The sequence below is a fragment of the Cardiocondyla obscurior genome, linkage group LG05, assembly GCF_019399895.1.
Source record: "Cardiocondyla obscurior isolate alpha-2009 linkage group LG05, Cobs3.1, whole genome shotgun sequence".
In the NCBI taxonomy this organism is placed as follows: Eukaryota; Metazoa; Arthropoda; class Insecta; order Hymenoptera; family Formicidae; genus Cardiocondyla; species Cardiocondyla obscurior.
The window spans coordinates 8,612,630-8,633,566 of record NC_091868.1 but is presented as its reverse complement, the minus strand read 5'-3'; the positions used below and the strand labels follow the sequence as shown (position 1 = coordinate 8,633,566).

General features: G+C 31.4%; 2 protein-coding genes and 1 long non-coding RNA gene across 3 annotated transcripts; 2 read left to right on the top strand and 1 right to left on the bottom strand.

Moving 5' to 3' along the window:
- Window positions 1-282: 282 nt before the first annotated feature.
- LOC139102602 (uncharacterized) lies at window positions 283-16,187 on the top strand. Its single transcript, XM_070656650.1, has 7 exons — window positions 283-794; window positions 13,614-13,976; window positions 14,140-14,260; window positions 15,011-15,192; window positions 15,406-15,498; window positions 15,618-15,702; window positions 15,827-16,187. The coding sequence occupies exons 1-6, from the start codon at window positions 731-733 to the stop codon at window positions 15,695-15,697; spliced, it is 903 nt and encodes a 300-aa protein (XP_070512751.1). The 5' UTR covers window positions 283-730; the 3' UTR covers window positions 15,698-15,702; window positions 15,827-16,187.
- Window positions 15,330-17,131, bottom strand: LOC139102627 (uncharacterized). Its single transcript, XR_011545731.1, has 3 exons — window positions 16,847-17,131; window positions 16,455-16,755; window positions 15,330-16,369 (listed from the first exon to the last, which is right to left on the bottom strand). It is a non-coding gene; the product is annotated as an uncharacterized lncRNA (long non-coding RNA).
- On the top strand, window positions 16,625-20,720 carry LOC139102577 (prolyl endopeptidase). Its single transcript, XM_070656589.1, has 13 exons — window positions 16,625-16,757; window positions 17,131-17,244; window positions 17,468-17,691; window positions 17,777-17,964; window positions 18,046-18,271; window positions 18,359-18,518; window positions 18,595-18,795; window positions 18,867-19,049; window positions 19,155-19,268; window positions 19,379-19,527; window positions 19,596-19,808; window positions 19,900-20,227; window positions 20,303-20,720. The coding sequence occupies exons 1-13, from the start codon at window positions 16,641-16,643 to the stop codon at window positions 20,366-20,368; spliced, it is 2,283 nt and encodes a 760-aa protein (XP_070512690.1). The 5' UTR covers window positions 16,625-16,640; the 3' UTR covers window positions 20,369-20,720.
- Window positions 20,721-20,937: the final 217 nt, after the last annotated feature.

Sequence of the window (20,937 nt, the reverse complement as noted above, 5' to 3'; positions counted from 1 at the left end):
AAAACGCGTATATAATGCGGTGTCGCAGGCGCAATAATCCCACGTTCGATAAACTCGAGGCGCGATAAATTGACATGTAGGAATGAGCACGTTGGGATGTTATAGCAGTACTTGTGACATCGAGAGGGGTTGCATCAAGGGAGCGGACGTCGAAGGCAGGCGAAAAGAGGGACGAAACGATCCGCGGGGATGGAAAAATGAGAAAGAGGCAACGATGCAAACTCCTGCTACCGGAAGTGTCAGGAGGGGTTCCCGAACGCAAAAGGGGTGGGAAGGGGGAGAGGAGGAGGGTTTGTCTGATGGTGCGAACGGTGGTACGCGAAATGCGAGGTGAGCGCGTGAGCAAAGGACGATGGGAGGTTATAACCGGGTGGATAGTGGGAGAAAACTCGATGAGGTGGCGGAAGGGAAGAGGTTTGATACGGACTTTGGACAGCTAGCTATGGTTCAGTTCGCTTCCGGTCCGTGCTGCGCGAGGTTCTCGTGCATTTTCAATTGCAGCCGTCGTTCCGCACACTGATTCGTTTGCAAAGAGAGAGAGAGCCCCGGCTTCCCCCGCTATCATATATCCTCCGGTCTTGCCTGAAGAAATTCGCTGCGAAATTGTTCACGCACGGTGTACGGTCGCTGCAGGAAGTGCTCATAAGTGCATGCATGAGGTGCCTGGTGTTCTATCAAGTGCTCGGTACTTTCGGGATAAACTTAACGCGTGATCACGGATAGGAAAAACATGCTAATGAGAATTCACTGTGGCTTTTTCGCATCGCTGTTGCTCCTCTTCGGATGTATCAAAGGTAAGTGAATTCTCTTCTGCGTGATATATAGATTTCACCTGCCAACGAAAAGTTTATCAATATCCCATCCGACTTTATATTCTTATTAATTAACCTATAAGCGAGTTTCACTGCTTTTTGTTTCGCCTGTTTAGAGAGAAATTCATCCGCTATGATTTTATATTATTTAATCGTTATATGTATTAATTGACATTACGCATACATAAAGAATTCTCGAACGTGAGAATTGCAATGCATTGCAAGAATCAATGATATTAATTACTGATATTTAATTCATTTCAGTACATATATTAACGTTATTCTATTTGAGTATCGGCAACATACATATATCATTATTATTACAAAACTACATTTTTTTTCCCCCGAGGCACTGCTGTTCTATAATATTTTTTTTCATTATTAACCGAATAAAAATAACATCTAATCGAATAAAAATTAATAACGTGATAACTTTTTAAATAATATTATTAATAAAATAACAACAACAAAAAGAAAAAATTTAAATTAAAATCACAATTATGAGATTAGTATTTTAATCTTATTTTGTAAGATAAGTATATTTCCTTTACATACATATAGGTATTAGAGATAGCATTTTAATTATTCGTTTAACCAACACCATAAAAAGTTTCGTAATTGTAACTTTGATTTTTATCCTATTATTTTTTTATTGCCCGCAATTATTTTATCAATTTAATTGCTTAATTCGATATCGTTTGTTAATAACGGTGAAATAAATAAGGTATCAAGCAGAAAAGATAGTTTTATCAACGTAAAAATTTGGAAAGATGTCTTTATGTACAAAACTCGTTCAATTTTTTATCTTTGTATTAAGGTTTGGTGTTACGGATGTATGCATACCGCTTTATCCATTTTTGTGCAGTTTCAAGGTATTCACGAATTCATAGGATGTGCTGTATGTGGACGCAGCCTTCTGGAATATTTAAAGTACTATCAAACGTTTTGGGCACTTGTATTAAAACTTGATTTTATCTTGAACATAGTTTAAACAAGGTGCTGAAAACATGCACGAATAAAGTTTACGTCTAGGATTTATTTTACAATAAATTAAAAGAAAATTCGAAGGGGCCGTTATATTAATATAAAGAGACATTGATCTTACTTTAGATTAATTTAGCCCTTAAAGTTCACTGTCGCGACCATTTGATTCCAACTCATAGGGGTTAATATAACCAAGTGTAATTTTATTTATTTTTATTTCGATGTCTAACGTATCAATCTTGAAGTCTCTTTTTTTCTTTTTAATATATCAAGACGTCGTGGGAATGAAATATTGTTGGTGATAATGTCACGAACATTTTAATATCCGGGATATTTTAAAGAAAATTTAGAAAGAAAAAAAGAAAGCTGCAAAACTCTGAAGTTTAAAAATCGGATTGAATCTTTGTGATCCTGTGTACGTTTTGGGGGGCTATTATAGATAAAATGTACTTTTATAAAGAGGCTAGATTTCAACAGAAGAGGTTGAAGTAAAAATTCATGAGACGAACCACAATCTCTGATACGTAATAAGTTATAAGGGTTACTCTGTTGCTTTTACTTCTTAATACAAAAGTGTATTTATTTATTTTTTTATTATTATGACAGTACCAGCAGAATTTCTAAATTTAGAAAATTCGTATTTAAAAAACTCTATTCAGAAGTTATCAAACTATTATTATTCCTTGACAGCTGACATTTATTCTCACAGTATAAAGTGAGTTAAACGACAGAATCAATCAATAGTGAAAAAAAAAACCGGCATAAGTTAATTAAATCCCAACATTTTATTTCTGAAACTGGAAGAAAATTAAATTATCATTAATCAGTGATTAATTTGGTATCTTTTTGAGATTTTGATTTTTTAAAATTATTTAGTTATTATATCATAAAATACGAACTATTTGATCAATTCTTTTTTGATATTCTTGTAAAATTTTTATAAAATCAAACATTTATTGCATAGGTACAAATATTTTTATACATATAAAACTATTAAACGTTTATTTATTTCTGTCCAGTTTTACTAATGTATTCCTCGACAATAACAAAATAATATCAATTATTGAGAACGATAGAGTTAACATTTTCACTAAATGATAATAAGCGACGATAAAATACACATTATATTTATACGTATTTGAATATTTTCGTTTCGTTAAAGAAATATAAGTAATTTTTGAAATATAAAATTAAAACTGCACCACTAGTTTTGATCGTATTAAATAAATATTGTTATTTCAGTATTAAATTAAAATAAGTTATCAAATATACTAGCTTTATCGTCGTTTCAGATAATCTGCAATATGAGTCATAACTCTCTCATACGAGAAAAGACGATGTGCTTTACTGAAAGCCAGACTGGGACATACTCATTTTGTCACTCACATAGTATGACAGGCGAAATTGCGCCGTCATGTGATCCACGTTAGAATTTTACAGATTAATATAACCTGTCACTATGAAATAAAGTTAACTAAAGAATATTAGTTGGCTATATATACTTAGTATATCTAAATGATATTTTTTAAATTAACAGTAATACGGTAAATTAAAAAAAAAAAGTAAATCATAATTTTATCTAAATTTTTATTTTAAAAAAATTTATTTTAAATCGATAAAATTATTATTATATTAACAGATAAAAAATTTATCTATGTAGAATTTTTGAAGTCTTATTTTCTTGAAAACGTCTAAAAATTTATTTTTATTATTTTTTTATTTTTTTAAAGAGGTTCTCAGAGTAATATTAAATAGAAATACGACATTGAAGACGATTAAAAAAGCATTGTAGAATATTAATTACTTTTACGGTTTACAATTTTCATACAATAGATGGTTTTTTCAAATTAATGGAAATTAATTTCTAGGGTAGAGAGTTATCAGATTCTTTTTAATTTTAGAAGATTATTTTTTAAATTCTGTTTGGCGTGTTTTAATGGTTTTATTTAAATTAATAACCATCTTTTATCACAGTTTTAATTAGATGCGAGTATTTATTGTTTATAACAGTGAACTGCACCTTCCAAAATTAGTTTTGTACTTGTTGAGAGTTGACTGAGAAGCGAAAGCAGTATAACAGGCTTATTCAACCACTAATGTGATGAACATGATAAACGTTTATACAGCTTCGCTAAATTCAAATAGTTAACGGATCAACCTTTTAACGTTTCTAATAGTCTAATAATTTTTTTTAATAGAAATAAAGTTAATTTATTAAATAAATATACATAAAATGAACAATTTGCCGGTACTTTGCCATATGTTGCAAGCACCACTCTGCCCCATACTATTTGTCTATCGCAGCTCAATGACTACCTATTATTATGTTCACGTTATATATATAATATACATTTTATTTTACATCAAATATCGTAACGATGTTACAGTGCCACTACATCTGTTACAAAGCGAACGTATCTGCATACATCGCCACAACTTTGTTGTAATATTACTGTGGCATAATTTTCTGCTGTACAGAATGTGCAAGTTTTTAAATTAAAAATATGAAGAATGTAATATAAAATGTATATTTATTAAACATTATTTTTTTGCAAAAAAAAAAAAAGAAACTTGAATATAAATCATGTTTCTTTTTCATATCCAATTTATATTAGATCGATACACGTATATTTCGTTCACAAACATCACTATAATTTGTGATGCAAATTTAAAGCAAAAATACATTTTTTCGACTAAGTTCTAGAAATACTTTTCTTTTTTTTTTGAACCTCTTTTAATTTAATAATTTATTTGAAATAACGAACCTGAGAAAGTTGCTCAACCGTCATGCAGACAGACATGTTTCTTCTTGTTAAATGTTGATCTTGAAACATTTTCTCTTAGCAATGTTTAACGAGCGGAAATACATAATTTGTTGGCAAGACTATCAGACAAAACTTCTTGAATTCATTATTAGTTCATTAATCTGTTCTAAATATATTTTTCTTTAACATTATAAATATTAAGCTACAGATTTTTTTTATGTATCTTTTATCGAATATATCTTGTAAAATAATATATTATGTTAAAATGATTTAATAATAGAGATCTAAAAAAAAGAAAAAGTACCAAAAATATTACTATTTAATAAGATTGGAATGTTGAAACAGCATATTTGCTTAGACTAGGGCCTTTTAGTAAACTGTCAGTGTCTTATGACGCATTATTTGTAATAAAATCATCTTTCCCTCAATGTACTTCAAAACGTCGATGAAATTACGAGGACCAACGAGAACGGAACTGAGTACAGAGTCGGATTTCCGATAGTAGACATGATAGATAGCACGTTCTTACTCTTCCAAGCCGTATATTTGCCAGAAAAGGTTTCTCGAGTTTATTCAACAGGATGACCCGTAAATCCTCTTACCGAACGTATCGTGCATCCGGTTCAATCATTTTAATCTCGTAACTCTACACCTGCGACGAAACCTTAAACGTTTGAAAATCTGAGTACTTGCGCGCGCGCACAATGTCGCTTAAAACGAGATGATTTACGCTATAAACCAATAACAATTGTTGCGATACATATTATCACATATCTTAGTAGTCGAATTAATGAAAAAAAAAGAAAAGAAAAATTCCTGTTCCTGGGAGATTTCCAGGTTTTAATTCTGGCGGTGATAATATTTTTCGTAACAAAAATGTTCCTCGTTCCCTTGATATTCAAATTGATTTAATTAATTTATTCGTATATGGACTCGACTCTGGACTAGCAATTAATAAAGCTGTATTTTAAAATACCAACAGTTTTTGATCACGCAGTTCGTTGTGTATAAATACTAAATAAGGTACGTTTATAGATATGTTTAATAATAATGATAATTAATATTATTAATGAAACGAAAACCTAGTTTCGGGCAGAGGATTATTATTTCAATTTAATTTAATTTAATTTAATTTTTTTTACCTACTCTTGAACGGCAGTTTTCACTCGAGAAGTCGCGCGGCACACGTATTTCTCATAAGTATGATACATTCCGGGTACTATAAAGCAATGCGCTCAGAGACAAGGATGCAAACGTTCCTAAGAAGACAGTAACTCACAGCGAGACTTTACGAATTTATAAATTTTTAAATATGAATATTCCTCTAGGCTGAAGTGGTATCTTCTTGCGGGTATACCTAAGAGGTAAATTCTCTAACATCAAAGGAAAATCGCCAAAAACTAGAATTTTCTTTCACGTATTAAAATGATACTTTAAAATGTTTCTCAAGAAGTAATATTTATGTTTTAATAACTGTAGTATCCACAAAATATTTTTTACAATTAACAAAAATTATTTGTGTTCTATAGCAATATATATATATTTTTTTTAATTAAAAACTTATATTAAATTGTTTAATATATTAAATAATCTAGCCTTTAAATGAACGGTTTTTAGAAATATTGATTCTGGATAAAATAACGGACGTTCAGAGTATATTTCAATTTTCGATAAAAAATTCGTTTGCTTCCATCAGTTTAAAGAAAAAAAAAGCTGTACGTCGAAAAAAAAAAAAACTTTCATGCTTGAGAATTGCTTTTTTGTATCTAAAATATGCGGGCCAAATTTGAAATAAATCGATGCAGTAGTCTTTGGGATATGGTAGCCGCCGGTTTTAAAAATGCGGTTTTGAGAAAAAACGCGTTGAAAACTCCGAGACAGGTTTACACATGAATAAAACGTTCGCTTTTTAACTTGCATAGACCTATCAGTTTTAGGGTAATGTAATAACTCTTCTGAAGAAGTCGTAGCTCTTAAAATATCGATTTGGTGCTGTCTGCGAGTATTCATTTCTCCTGTATGGTTTGGTACACACGATGGTCGACGGTCTTGATGCAAACTGAATCCTATTTTGCGACATATTGCTGAACGTTTGGCCCACTGTGCTCCCCCTTTACCGTGTACGTTTGTGATAGTGCATTGGAATCTTCGTTAAACTCAGAGGCAGAGATATATGCTGCAAGTTTAACAAGTTTCAGTCTGCTTGGTATAATTTTCAAATTAATTTTCTATATTAGCTGCTTATAACTTTTAAATGCATAAGACCTTTCGTATTTGATGTGCATTCATATGGTCGTGAACACAAGTAAATTAAAAACCGACCCAGGTCGATGCTGCGCTACACATATACGTTATATATTTCCAAAAGCCGGGCGTAGGATATTTTTAATAATTATGACTTAATTTATCTTAATCAGATTAATTTGAAACTTGCTGGAAATATCCTCTAAGTGCTATACTTGAGAAAAAAGTAAATGTACAAAATAAAAAATCGATTTTTTTTTTTAATTTGCCAGCTAAGTATAACTCATGTGTTGAATTTTTTGCATTTTGACGCCGTATATAAACGTACTGCAAACTTAATAGGATTGCAAATATAGATAGCCTAAATTGCATTTATTTATTTAAAGAATATTAAAATAAATATGATTATTTTTTCAAGTGTATGTATCAGCTTAAAACGTAAAAATGTAGGTGTGTTTAGAATTTAATACGATATAAAAAAAAAGAAAAGAAAAGAGAGAAGTAAAGAAGATAATTTTGCGTAAAGAAAATATACTTATCATTATGTTACATACATACATACATGCAATTCATTTAAATTTTACACTTTTAAAGGCTTATGTACCTTTGAACAGCACCACCCTCGTGGAATTACAGCTTCAATTTTGCACATATGAAAATACGTGCTTTCTGAGAATATATTTTACTCACAATTTCACACGCCATCACACAATGTACATTTCAATTATGTCTGCTCACTCTGCCTGAGTTGATGAGAGCAGAGTATCACGTCGCTGGTGTATTTAATTAACTTATCCTTGAAAGGGAATTAGCGGTAATCTTCACAATAAATAGTCGTTGTTTTTTTTATTAGAAATAGCACGTTTCGATTACAATGCGATATATATAAAATATATATTAATATCATTAATTATATCTAAGAAACAATTAAAGAATAGAAAATGCGAGCTCTCTCTACACGGATATTCAAGAAATCAAGAAATGTACACTTAATATTAAAGTATAGATTTTTTTTTTACATGCTTTCGTACTAAAGACTTTTTTTTTACTGCGTATTATCCATACGCAAAAATGAGTAATACGTACTTAATGTAGATGGAAGATATCCATATATAATAAATGCGAGCACGAGTTTGACAGCACGTGCATTGAGCGGAAAGACTAGGTGGGTGAGCACCCGAGTGAACTTCCTGTTCCTAGCTGGCGAAGATAATGGTACAAGTCTAGGCTGTAGTAACGCAACGCATCGAGAAAAGGACTTAATGTTTTCTTAGCATTTTAACGTTCATAAATAATAATGTTATATCAATTAATATTATCACATTATATTCCTAAATTTGCAATAGTTCGGTTTTAATAAGTCTTGAGAATATTTAGTCGGAGTTTAAAAAGATAAGACATTGTCGTGAGAATATGAATGCTAATCAGTATTGAACACAATAACGTTAGAATTCTCCTTTAAAAGGTGATTTTAAAATCACTAGTCGCATTCTAAACATTCTATACGCGCTTCTCTCATAAAAAATTTAATAAAAAATATAAAAAATAGTAAAAAAAACAAAACCAGCGCCAGTTTGTAATGGTCAGTAACAAAATAAAGTTAATGAACATCGACCTAACGTATAAAAATGATTATTACGGTTAATTAAAAAAAATAATCTTACTCCACATATTTCTACGAAATATAGAGGAATATAAATCGTTTATAATCACATGTGACCGCAAAAAGATTTTAGTTTTTCACACAAAAGATGAACAGTACTGCAATAGAAGAAAACGTATATTCTGTACCAAAAAAAAAAAAAAAAAAACCTTCAACATAACAAACACCGATTCGTACGAATATTGTAGTAGTTTCAATTTACACACGAGATTGCATGTAATTGGAATGGAACGTTAATTTCTATTCCACTTTGGACGAAAACTCTATTTTCAGCTCAAACGGCTTCTATTCTGAATTCCAGTGTAAAATCGATAAAAAAAAATATTATGATTTTATTCAAGATGCTTAATTTCATCATTTTACTGGCAATTACGAACTGGCGTTGATTTGCTTTTTTTATATTGAATTTATTTTTTGAAGGAACGCGTATACTTGGCGCTTTCTCCATCTTCTTTGTGAAGGTAATTTTATACAGATTCAATTCCACTTCTTTTTGTGAAATTATCGCGCTCGCGTAACAAAGCCAACCGTATCTTTACGCGAGTAAAGTTGAAAATCAGTAGAGAGATGAGAGACCCTTAAATTATCGAATCTTCGGGACAGGTAAACCGATTAAATTCCAAATACATTCAGTGGTTAAACTTGAATCTATTGTGAATGTTAGTAGGAATTTTTCGTCTGTATATTCTACGAGCACAGATATTGCGACATAAAATCTGAATTTGACAGATTGTATTTGACATGTTTAATATATTTTTAATCGTGTCGTACTTGGAGTGTTCCTCTTACTGCTCCGCTATCGATTTATTCGGAATAATATTGCGACAAATACGTGGCTGGTTTAATTTATTGAAACACGTCTTGAAACGTTTATATTACAATATTGTAATTTAAATTTAAATTTTTATATTTTATTTCATATTTTATGTAATTGACGTTTTACTTCACAGCTCTTTCGCACACGCACTCGCGCACACATACATACATAAATGTCACAGAGCGTGCAAAAAAAAAAAATCAGATATGTGATTAATCGATATGTTCGAAACGTCAAATGACGTCGAGATCGTAATATCAATCCGCGCGTTTAAAACATCGTGTCAAAAGTGTGAAAAGTATAAAAACCGTCTCTCTGCGGTGAGAAAATAATATTAAAAAAAAAATACATATTTTCTTTCCCTTGCATACTTTCCCGGGCAACGATGACAATGACAACGTTTTTTAACGTGAAAGTTATGCATTTTAAATTTCTCACTGCTGTGCGGCGATACTAAAGGCGTGGAATACGTAAAAGAAAAATCTAAAACACCTTCATCACACAAATTGAACTCAAGCTTTTCATTAAGCCGATTCAAAATTTAATCGGTTTAGGCATTATTGAGATCCGATAATCTCTCCCGGCGGCTCGCGTAAAGATATAAGGTCGGCCCGGCTACGTGTACGCTTGGTCCGAATATTGCTGTGTCTCTTGATTTCATTTAAATGATTACGTCACGTGTAAAATATTAGCAGCAAACGAATTTTGTTATTAACCCTCGAACGGCACACGGTATACGTTTCTAAGCAGCTCGTTGCGATCAATATTTGCAGATTTCTAATTGATATTATTAATATGATTCTTAGATTAAAATGAACGTTTTAACGTATCGACACAGATATAGATATTTTTATAAAACTCACGACTATTTGATGGTTCTTTTTTATGGCACGTACATGTTTTGCAAGGTGGACTGGACTTAGAGTTTAATGACACAATTCACGCGACGGAAGCCACAGCAACGGTGCAACACCATTTTATTGTTCCACATATACATATGAACAACTCAATGCCTACACGCGAAATGTTCTCGTTAATGCCACGTGACTCCTTATCACATCTTATTAAGTGCCAGGAAATTTGATTCTAGCCTCGATACAACCAGTTCTAGTTAAATGTGATGTATTACTTCATCAGTCATATTATAGATCGCCGTAACAATCATGTTTTTATATTTGATAAAAAATTAAAGTGCAAAATTTTTAAAATAAACGTCGATAAAAATAACGATGGTTAAAAGAAATAATTAGTAAGCGATAACGATGCATTATTGACAAATCAATATTACTAGCGATCTTGTTCAGTGCTATAAAGCTTCCACTGTTAGCAACGGAATATTTCCTTTTTTTTTTTACATCTTATTTTCACCAGTCAATTAAAAATGTTATCTTGAAATAAAATATCAAATTAATTTATACTTAAATAATTTTATACAAACGTGATTGTTAGCGGTGAAAAGGAAAAAAATTGCCAATTAAAAATATACATATGACGAAGTAATATTTTCATTTTTTGAAATAATTTTATTACATCTTCACATTCGATTTTTGTGTTGGATATTATTTTTTTTATCGATTGTCAACTTAATTTCCAAATTATGAAATTATATTCCGAGACCTAAACTACGGTCGGGATACGAGTCAGCAGTATGAAATCCTATAAGCCATGTGCCTTGAGTGGATAGTGTCATGGCACGTGAAACGTCTAGTACCGTCGGTCTAATTACGTCAATATCGAATTTCCTCTCCGAACGGACGTCACGGCGTATGTTACTGTATTCGAGAAAGACCTTTCTCTATTATTGCTTCCTTGTCAGCAGCCGGCACGTTTATCTCCAACTGCGTGCCTAAAGCCCGAATGAGCTAACCGCGGAATCGGATTCGAAATCCGTGCGGATCTGCGCCTGAACTTCAAATTATACACTGCCTGCGGATATAGCAAAATCAGTTTTTGCAAGCGTTATATGGAAATGGATTTACAAAATACATAAATACATATATATAATATATATGTATACTCTGCAAACATAAGTCAACATTAATATAACATCATCGCTGCGTTCAGCAAAAATGTTACATTTACATCTGTTGTAAAACTTGTCAACCTAATGTGTGCTTTTTAAATTCAGCTAGGATCAAGAATATGCATCAATCAAACTCATGATTTTTATAACAGCTGCGAACGTAAAATTTTTATTGAACGCAGTCAACGTTGCAATTTCTTACTTACGATTACTTTGCATGTATCAGTTGCATTGTTAGTAGGAAATTACAATATTGATTTTAGGTTGACTCATGTTTGCTGGATAATAAATGTGGAGAAAAAAAATTGGCCAAGTAGCGAACTCGAAACTTTAATATTTTAAATTCAGTCATGTAAAACACAAAATTATATTTAAGAAATTCTGAAAAGGTTAGCGCATACGCGAAGCTGGTTAAAATTTGATAAAATAATGACAAACGAAAAACTATTAAAAACAGATTTTTATTTAAAAATAAAGATCATATTTTATTTAAGTATAAAAATAATTGATGCACAGATAAATATTATATTTAAGTAAAATTTTCATCGTACATTAGTAACACGTTGATCTGATAAATAATTTAAATAATCACCAATTCGTTTCAACATTATTATATAATGACAGTTAATATCCAAGTAAGAAATAATTTAAATAAAATAAAATAACGTGAATGTTAAATAAAATGGGTAATAAATAAAATTGTTAATTTATACAATAAATAAAATAATTTAAATAAAATAACTTTTTTTTCGCAATAATATTCAAGTTTAACAGTCATTATTTACAGCTTCGCGATGTGCAAAATTTTTAATCTGTTCTACTTTATCATTCACGTAATACTATCAGTTGAATTACATGGTTGGATAATGGTGGGGGAAAGCTTCTCCCTCTAATCGATAAATACGGCTGGCTCGCCCCTACTAATATGTGAGACTGATAAATATTAGAGTTTCAGATGTATTTGATGTACCTTCCCACAGTCAAAGATGACTTAATATCGGCAACGTTTATAAGCAAGCAATATTACAACGCAATCTGATATCATAAACAACACTTTGTTGATAATTAAAGATTTATTAATTCAGATCAAAATGAAACAAACACGAGTCATTTTCTTATACACAATATTCGTATTTTATTAATATATGGAATCCACTTTATTTATCAAATAATAATTCTATTTATAAATGTAAATAGCAAACAGTTTAAACACGAATATATATTGTGAACTTAAATACGTGATAAGTAATATATAAATTCTTTTTTCTTCTTTTTTTTTTCCTTTTTCATTCAATATTACATTAAATTTTAAATCGTATGTAACGAGTTGCCTTTCAGCCATTTTTAGGAATATCCTTTTTTAATCCTCGAATGGGTCACTGGATTATAGTAACCCAGAACAATTTAAAAATTCTAAAAATTTTAAAGACTTTATTTTTATATATTCCTGACATATTCTTTCTGTTTAACTTTTTTTTGCGTATCAAATAAAAAAAAATAGATTTCTAATTAAATCGGCAAAATGCATGTTGTTAGACGCAGATACGATCGTCTAGTTAATCATTTCTGAGAAGTAGTTTTAGCTGTAGCGCATCTGCAGCATCGAATGACAAAGTGCAGCATAGATAAAACTATTGTCGAATTATTTATATTCGAATGTTTGATTTAAATGTTTGTTCACTTGTTTTTAAACAGACATGTAAGAAATGGAACGGCAGGGCTGAAAAGAGAGTACTTATTAATTACAACTGAAACACTAAAGGCTATCGGATATTGAACTCCAGATCGAATATGGAACGGTCGTTCTGTAGGAATAATAAAAAAAATAAAAAAAGAAAATGAGGATCGTTATTCACATTGGACTAACAACAAAAAAGAAATAAACTGTTGTTCGTAAAATGTCAGAGTCGATTTACGAAAAAAAAAAAAAAAACAGCATCAAATTCCGAAGAAAAAACCGACAGCTACGCATCAGATAAAGGATGTAAAACGCCGCCACAATAGACGCAGAATGTGCCGAAAAGGCGCGTATCACAATAAGAAAGTTTTCTCGCGAGAGGCATTTAAAAGTAGAAGTTTTAAGCTTTAGAATATATATATATTTTTCTTTTTCCTTAAATAAAATTGCGATAATTTTTTTGCGAAGTTATGCTTATTTGAAGTAGTTAATAAACTTTAATAATTATACCTATATGCGATACTTTGCTAACTAATGTATTATATAAACGTAAAAAGATATCGAAGTATTACAGTACAGCAAAAGTTCTTATTATCATTGGAAAAATTAACTTTTGTGTGTTTGCAGACTCTCACCACATCATTATCAAAAGCATCAACGTACCGGCTATTGTAAAAGCTAACGATACCGATTATATAATCCTTGATTGTGATTACGATCTTGAGAACACGTCGAGCACTGGTCTTGTCGTCAAATGGTTTTTTAATACCAACCAAGTGGTGTACCAGTGGATTTATGGCAGATACCCTCTGGCGGATGAACCAGCTGCAAAATATGTCGATTTAACTTATAAAGCCAGCAATGATCCATATACCAAATACCGAGCTATAAAATTGAATAGACCAGGTGTCGATCTTACCGGTGAATATACATGCGTTATATCTACCTTTGAAGATGAACGATCAGCAAACGCATCGATGATAGTGTATTGTAAGTATCAATTTATTTAAATAATAATCTTTCAAGTATCTCATACAGCAACTATCCGGGTCGCTGTATCTCTTTTTATTATTTACATCACGTCCTTGTGTATCAAGATTAAAGTATTATAAAAGTATTACGCAATTAGCATTCTGTTTAAATTTTGTTACAGCCACGGAGGAAAAATTCGAACTTGCGTATAGGAAAAAGATAATAAATAATAAAGAAGGAGTTGAAGTAACATGTATCGCTGAAGGACTTTATCCTCAACCAACTTTAAACATCTCCGTCGAGTAAGTTCTCTTCATGTAATTTAATGTTAAAACATTTTTTTTAATTACGTAACCTTTTGCAATATTCTAGGTAATTTTATTTTCTTGTTTCTTTTTCCTCTCTTTTTTATTTCTATTCTTCTTTCTTCTCTATCCCTATCTTTTTTTTTCTCCTTTTTTCCTTTTTTGCCCCCGTTTTTATTTTTTTTTCTTTTTTTTATAGCCACTATCAGATAAAGAAAATTAATTCTTCTTTATTTTACTGAGTTAATATAAAAAATATATATGTGTACATATATTAACAGCTCTTATAGCTCAAAATGCCACACACACAACTAACAATGTAAGACTGACAAAGTTACAATCCCTCAAAGTTTCGTTTTCTGGACTTTTTTTTTTTTTTTTTTGAAGTCCAGCATTCTGATTAGAATTTTCTTTGCTCCTACATAAGTTCTGTTAAAAACTTTTTGGCCTGAAGCATTACAACCAAAACTTACAAAGTTACAACCTTTCAAAGCCGGCTAAAAAGTACGATATTATTAATTTATTCTAGTTATGAATATCTTTTATATAAAGGATAAAATAATAATATAAAATCTTTCGAAGCTTACTGTGTCAATTGATTGTTAGATTTTTAGAATCAATTGATCGATTGCTTCTAACATATCTGTACCAATATAACAGTTATTGCAAAGTTTGTTAAAAAAAAAAATTATTTTCTAATGTTTTACATCGACTTTTATAATAATATATATTACGTTGACATTGCAGAAGTATTCCAGAAAAGCAATGTGGAAATCCCAGCATAACACTGCGTGACGATGGGCTGTACAATATTTTATTACATACTGCTTTATTGGATGAAGATTTACCAGACACTACAATTGTTAAATGTTTGCTCAGCATATCGAAAGCATCGTACAATGTTTCCCGCAAAACTATTTATTATGCAGGTAAATAAAAAGTCACTGCATTAACAGATATGTATAAATATGTTAAATATCGTATCTTCGTCCATTTATTTTATTTAATGTAAGGCAGTTGTCTTTAACGTAAAGGAAGAAAGAACAAATAACGTGCGCGAAGCTCACACTTTGTAATACCTAAATGTTATTTAAAAAAATATATATATTAACAATTGAATAAATATAAATTTAATTTTGCAGGAACGTTTACTACTACGTCAACTACTACAACGAAATTACATCGCAAAATGGAGATTCAGACCTTAGACAAGTCGGAATCTAATAATATTGGCGGTGAGATTTAATTAATACTAGATTGTAGGCAAAGCGGTACAATTCACCTTTCGTTACGTTACGCCAAATATAATTATAAATTAAGTTATAACGTGTATTTGTTTAATTTTTCATTTTAGATAACTCTGCTGCTTTTATGTCAATTAATCTTCCATTGTTATTGACACAATTAACCGTCATAAGTGTATGTCATCAATAAAATAGGTAAGTTAAAGTAAATTATTAATTTAACAATTTAGTTTTAATTAAAATTTGACAGTTCACGCAACAAGTATAGATTAAAAAAAATTTGTCATATAATTTACTTGTGGTTTTATATTAATTTTAGGTTATTATTATCCCGAGGAACCAAATACTGCGTCTTTGAAGAAAAAAAACTTCTAGCTTCACATTGAATACCTCATTGCATATTCGCAAACGTATTTCCACAATCATTGAATCAGATAAAATTTATTATAATACTCTCTTATAATTTATTCGTCCGTTTGTAAAAATATCTGTTTATAAATTGTAATTATATATATAAGTTATATATATATATATATATAAATTTACGATAAAAATAATTACAAGAAAAAAGAGAACGAATGAATTCTGTATGTGTGTGTGAGTGCATGTGTGTGGGCATAGTTAAATTAGACATATTTTTTACTTTAATATGAAATAAAAATTATGTGTTATTGTGACAATGTTATAGCAATGATCACCTAATTATTGTACAAATTTTAAATAAAACTAAAACTGCAATTTATCTATTTAAAGAAATATCAGATGCACACTTACGTAATGAACGACGTACAGTGGTGGATTCTGCTCGGTATCTGATGCCGATCTGTTATCAGTTCCGCAGAAAAATATCGAGATAAAGTTTCTGAAAATAAAAAAATACGTCCCGTATTTGTATAGAACTTTAGAGAGTAAAATTATAAGCAGGGCACATATTTACGTTAGCTAACCTCAGCAGAAAGTTCTTAAGCCCTTAAAATCCAATTGTTCTAATTTTGCCAGAATCTCTTTGGAACGATTCGCCCAGGCGTTTGTTCGGAACGATGCTCAGAAAGTGCCGCGTTGTTTCGCGGAAGTAAACGCAATTGAAGGAGCCGCTGCCTTCCCGGAGACCGGACGAGAGGATCGAAAGTACGATGTGCGCGACAACGAGTCTGTTTAGATTCCAATGGCGAGTGATTCAGGGTCTTGCTGGTCGCCGGTGCGCGGGGAATCATTCGGACCTCCGTTGGGTGACGTCCACGGCCGCATCTGTGAGAATCAACAGATGCAAGTCACGCGAGCCTTTCCTCCACGGGCTATATGCGCACGTTAATCCGTCGCTCGCGCGGATCACACTAACGTCGTCACGTGACCCTGACTGGCATATTTTCCTCTTCTTTGAGGGAGGCCGCGTAAATTCGCGTCGACCGACGGGACCGCCAGTTGTCTCTCTTCGACTTCGCGTCGCACTCGCGGAACCTTCGAACTTGTTATTTCAGCACGATCTAACCCCGCAACGGTCAGTCCGGGTCACGTGACCACGACGTTTGTGCTCCGGTCAGCCCCGGGTACAGTTGACTGTACATGGAAAGAAGTTTCGCACGTGCGTGAATATTGTCTGACGAGATCTCTTTGTGCGCTTAGGCGGCGGTTTATCGTACACCGGTGGACTCAGGACGATCGAAAACGATGACGAGAATACGGTATCCCGAGACGCGCAGGGACGAGAGCGTCGTCGACGATTACCACGGTGTTGAGGTTAGAACATCCATCGCAAAATTAATTTTGTTGATTTAAAGAAATATCTGCTTGGCCTTTGCAAAAAAAAAATTTAACACTTAACTCTAGCGGTGCCAAATTTAACTTTAATAATGATGTATTCAAACGTTTTTGGTTTTTTCTAAAAGACAAGTAATTTGATTGAAAAATTGCATTTGAAGATTATATTGATTAATATAGAGATATGGTGTTTTATTTATAGATAAAGGATCCTTATAGATGGCTGGAAGACCCAGACTCAGAGGAAACAAAGGCTTTTGTTGATGCTCAAAATGCTATTACTAAGCCATATCTCACTACCTACAAGGCTAGGGATAATATTCATGATCGCTTGAAACAACTGTGGGACTTTCCAAAGTATTCTTGTCCTGCCAAACATGGTGGAAAGTATTATTTTTATAAAAATACTGGTTTGCAAAACCAAAGGTATGATATACATTTGTTAAATTCATGTGTATGTATAAAGTTAGCCTTATTCAATGGATTTGTATTATTATTAATATTATTTTAGTGTCTTATATGTACAAGATACACTTGAGAGTGAACCACGAGTATTTCTTGATCCTAACACTCTTTCTGAAGATGGAACTGTTGCCATTAGCAGTAGTAGTTTCAGTGAGGATGGTAGCATTTTTGCATATGGATTATCTAAAAGTGGTTCAGATTGGAGCACTATTCATTTCTTGAATGCACATACCGGTAAAATGACTAATTTTTTTACAATTTTGATATAGGCTATTAAAATTTATTTAAAATATTTAAAAAAATGTATTTTTGTAGGTGAAAAATATCCAGAAATATTGGAAAAAGTTAAGTTTTCTCCGATTGCATGGACTCACGATAACCGCGGTATTTTTTATGGTCAATATCGAGATCAGCAAGGAAAAACGGATGGTTCAGAGACGTTAGGTAATCAAAATCAGAAATTATGCTACCACATTGTTGGCACACCACAGTCGGATGATGTTATTGCCATTGAATTTCCAGAGGAACCATTGTGGAGGATGTAAGTCTTGATAATTATACATTTAAGATAAAATATATTTTATAAAAATATATACATTTTTAACAAATATATTATTACGTTTATTAGAGGTGCACAAGTATCTGATTGCGGTAACTGGCTTATTGTTACGCCTCTGAAGGACTGCCGAGATAATTTAGTATATTTTACGCCACTGAAAAATGGGATGGAAATAAAAACCAATTTACCTTTGACACAAGTTGTTGATAAGCTCGAAGCTGATTATGAAGTTAGTAATAAACACTGTTTTCTTAACCATTTTTATGCTTCTGCATTATTCAATTATATCATATTTGTATTTTCAGTATGTGACCAATGTTGGAAGCAAAGCAGTGTTTCGCACAAATAAAAATGCGCCCAATTATAAGTTAATAGCTATAGATTTATTGGACTATGAACAAGAAAAATGGGTCGATCTTTTGCCAGAACATCCTGAGAATGTGTTGGATTGGGCCAATGCTGTGGATGAGGATAAGTTTGTTGCCTGTTACATACAAGATGTTAAAGTAAATATATTCCTTAAACATGTGAACTAATTAGAATAACGAAAAGATATTAAAAATTAAATATTTTTTAGAATATTTTGCAACTTCATTGTTTGAACACTGGCGAGGTTCTTAAACAATTTCCCCTTGATCTTGGCACTGTCGTCGGATTTTCAGGAGAGAAAAAATATTCCGAGATATTTTACCAATTTACATCATTCCTTACCCCAGGCATTATATATACGATTGATTTAAAAAAAGAACAGGAATCACGGGTTAGTATCTGTCTCTTTAAATCTTATAAAAATATTAATAATTTGATATAATACGTAACATTTCTGTAGGTACAGTTATAATTAAATGATTGATGTTATTTTCAGATCTTGAGAGAAATCAAAGTGAAAGGCTTTGATGCAAGTTTGTACAAGACTAGTCAAATATTTTATTCAAGCAAGGATGGTACAAAAATACCCATGTTCATAGTAACTAAGAATGTACGTATTTTATTTAAAAAAAAAGTTAATAATGGTGTTTTTTGTGCTATGTCTTTTTGAACAGCGTTTAAATTAAAAAAAAAATTACCAAAAAGTTTTTAAATATGTAGGATGCTGTGTTAGATGGTAGTATGCCGGGTTTACTTTATGGATATGGTGGTTTTAATGCAAGTATTCAACCTACATTCAGTGTTACGAGACTTGTTTTTATACAACATTTTAATGGAGTACTTGCTGTTGCTAATGTACGCGGAGGAGGGTATGTAAAGCACCGTCTATTTATAATAATGTATGTATCTATCCAAAAAAAGTAATTCTTTGTTGCAGTGAATACGGAGAAAGATGGCACAATGCGGGACGTTTCTTTAACAGGCAAAATGTATTTGACGATTTTCAATACGCTGCAAAATATCTTGTAGAAAATGGATACACTACCTCTGCCAAATTGACGATTCAAGGTGGTAGTAATGGTGGCTTGGCTGTTGCCGTGTGCGTGAATCAAAGACCTGATTTGTTTGGCGCCGCTATTGCTCAAGTCGGGTTAGTCAAATTTTTTTGTTTAATTTATTTCTAAATTATTAATGTATATGGCATATATAAAACAATATTAATTTTCTTTTTTAAACTGCAGAGTCATGGATATGTTACGTTTTCATAAATTCACTATTGGTTCTGCTTGGGTCTCGGATTATGGAAGTTCAGATGATTCCAAGCATTTTGAGAACTTACTGAAATATTCACCTTTACATAATGTAAAAGTTCCAGCGAGTGATGTTCAGTACCCAGCAATGCTGCTTCTAACTGCTGATCACGATGACCGTGTCGTACCTTTGCACACTCTTAAGTTAACAGCAACTCTTCAATATACACTTGGAAACATATCGAAACAGAAAAATCCCTTACTTGCAAGAATAGATACAAAAGCAGGTCATGGCGGTGGAAAACCAACCATGAAAGTGGTAAGTATTTCGGTGAGCTAAAAACAATTTATATTAAACACACGAATAATTTTTTTTTCTAACGTTATATTTTAGATTGAAGAAAGCACCGATATTTTATCATTTATTGCGCAATCCTTGGGTTTAGAATTTAAATTGTAATTAAGGTTCAAATATATGTAAATCTCAGTATTTTGCATAAGATCCAAAATCGAGGGATTGCAATGTGGTGTGATTAAGCGCATTTATGCGTTTATTATGTATATTGCAACGTATTATAAGATTATCAAATTTGCTTTCAATAAAAGTTCTTTTATAATAATGTCTTTTTGTGAAATAAAAAAAAAAGAACGTTTGTATTTTATAATATTTATACATGTATTTTTTTTCGTTGAAAATGTAATAAGCATACAATCGAATATAAAACTCGATTACATAATCGAGCATAAAGAATATTGTATAAAATATCAAGTGTTCATTACAAGATAATACAGTATACGCAATAATTAATAACTTTTAATTGAAACCTTAATCTTTGTGCAAAAAAATTTTACTTCCAGATTCTTACTGAAGGTAAGTGATTAAAAAAAAAAATAATCCGAAAATAGTTTAAATTTTTAATGCGCGAGTTATGAATTTTCTTCAATCTGATAAATTTACTGTTGGTTAATACTTTTCGAGATATAAATTATTTTATTAACACACTATTATTAACGCACTATAAAAATTCA

Coding starts and splice junctions, on each gene's coding strand:
- LOC139102602 (XM_070656650.1), top strand. CDS start 731: ATGCTAATGAGAATTCACTGTGGCTTTTTCGCATCGCTGTTGCTCCTC. Junction 795..13,613: donor CCTCTTCGGATGTATCAAAG/GTAAGTGAATTC, acceptor GTGTGTTTGCAG/ACTCTCACCACATCATTATC. Junction 14,261..15,010: donor ACTTTAAACATCTCCGTCGA/GTAAGTTCTCTT, acceptor TTGACATTGCAG/AAGTATTCCAGAAAAGCAAT.
- LOC139102577 (XM_070656589.1), top strand. CDS start 16,641: ATGTGCGCGACAACGAGTCTGTTTAGATTCCAATGGCGAGTGATTCAG. Junction 18,796..18,866: donor GTTACATACAAGATGTTAAA/GTAAATATATTC, acceptor AATATTTTTTAG/AATATTTTGCAACTTCATTG. Junction 19,269..19,378: donor TGTTCATAGTAACTAAGAAT/GTACGTATTTTA, acceptor TTAAATATGTAG/GATGCTGTGTTAGATGGTAG.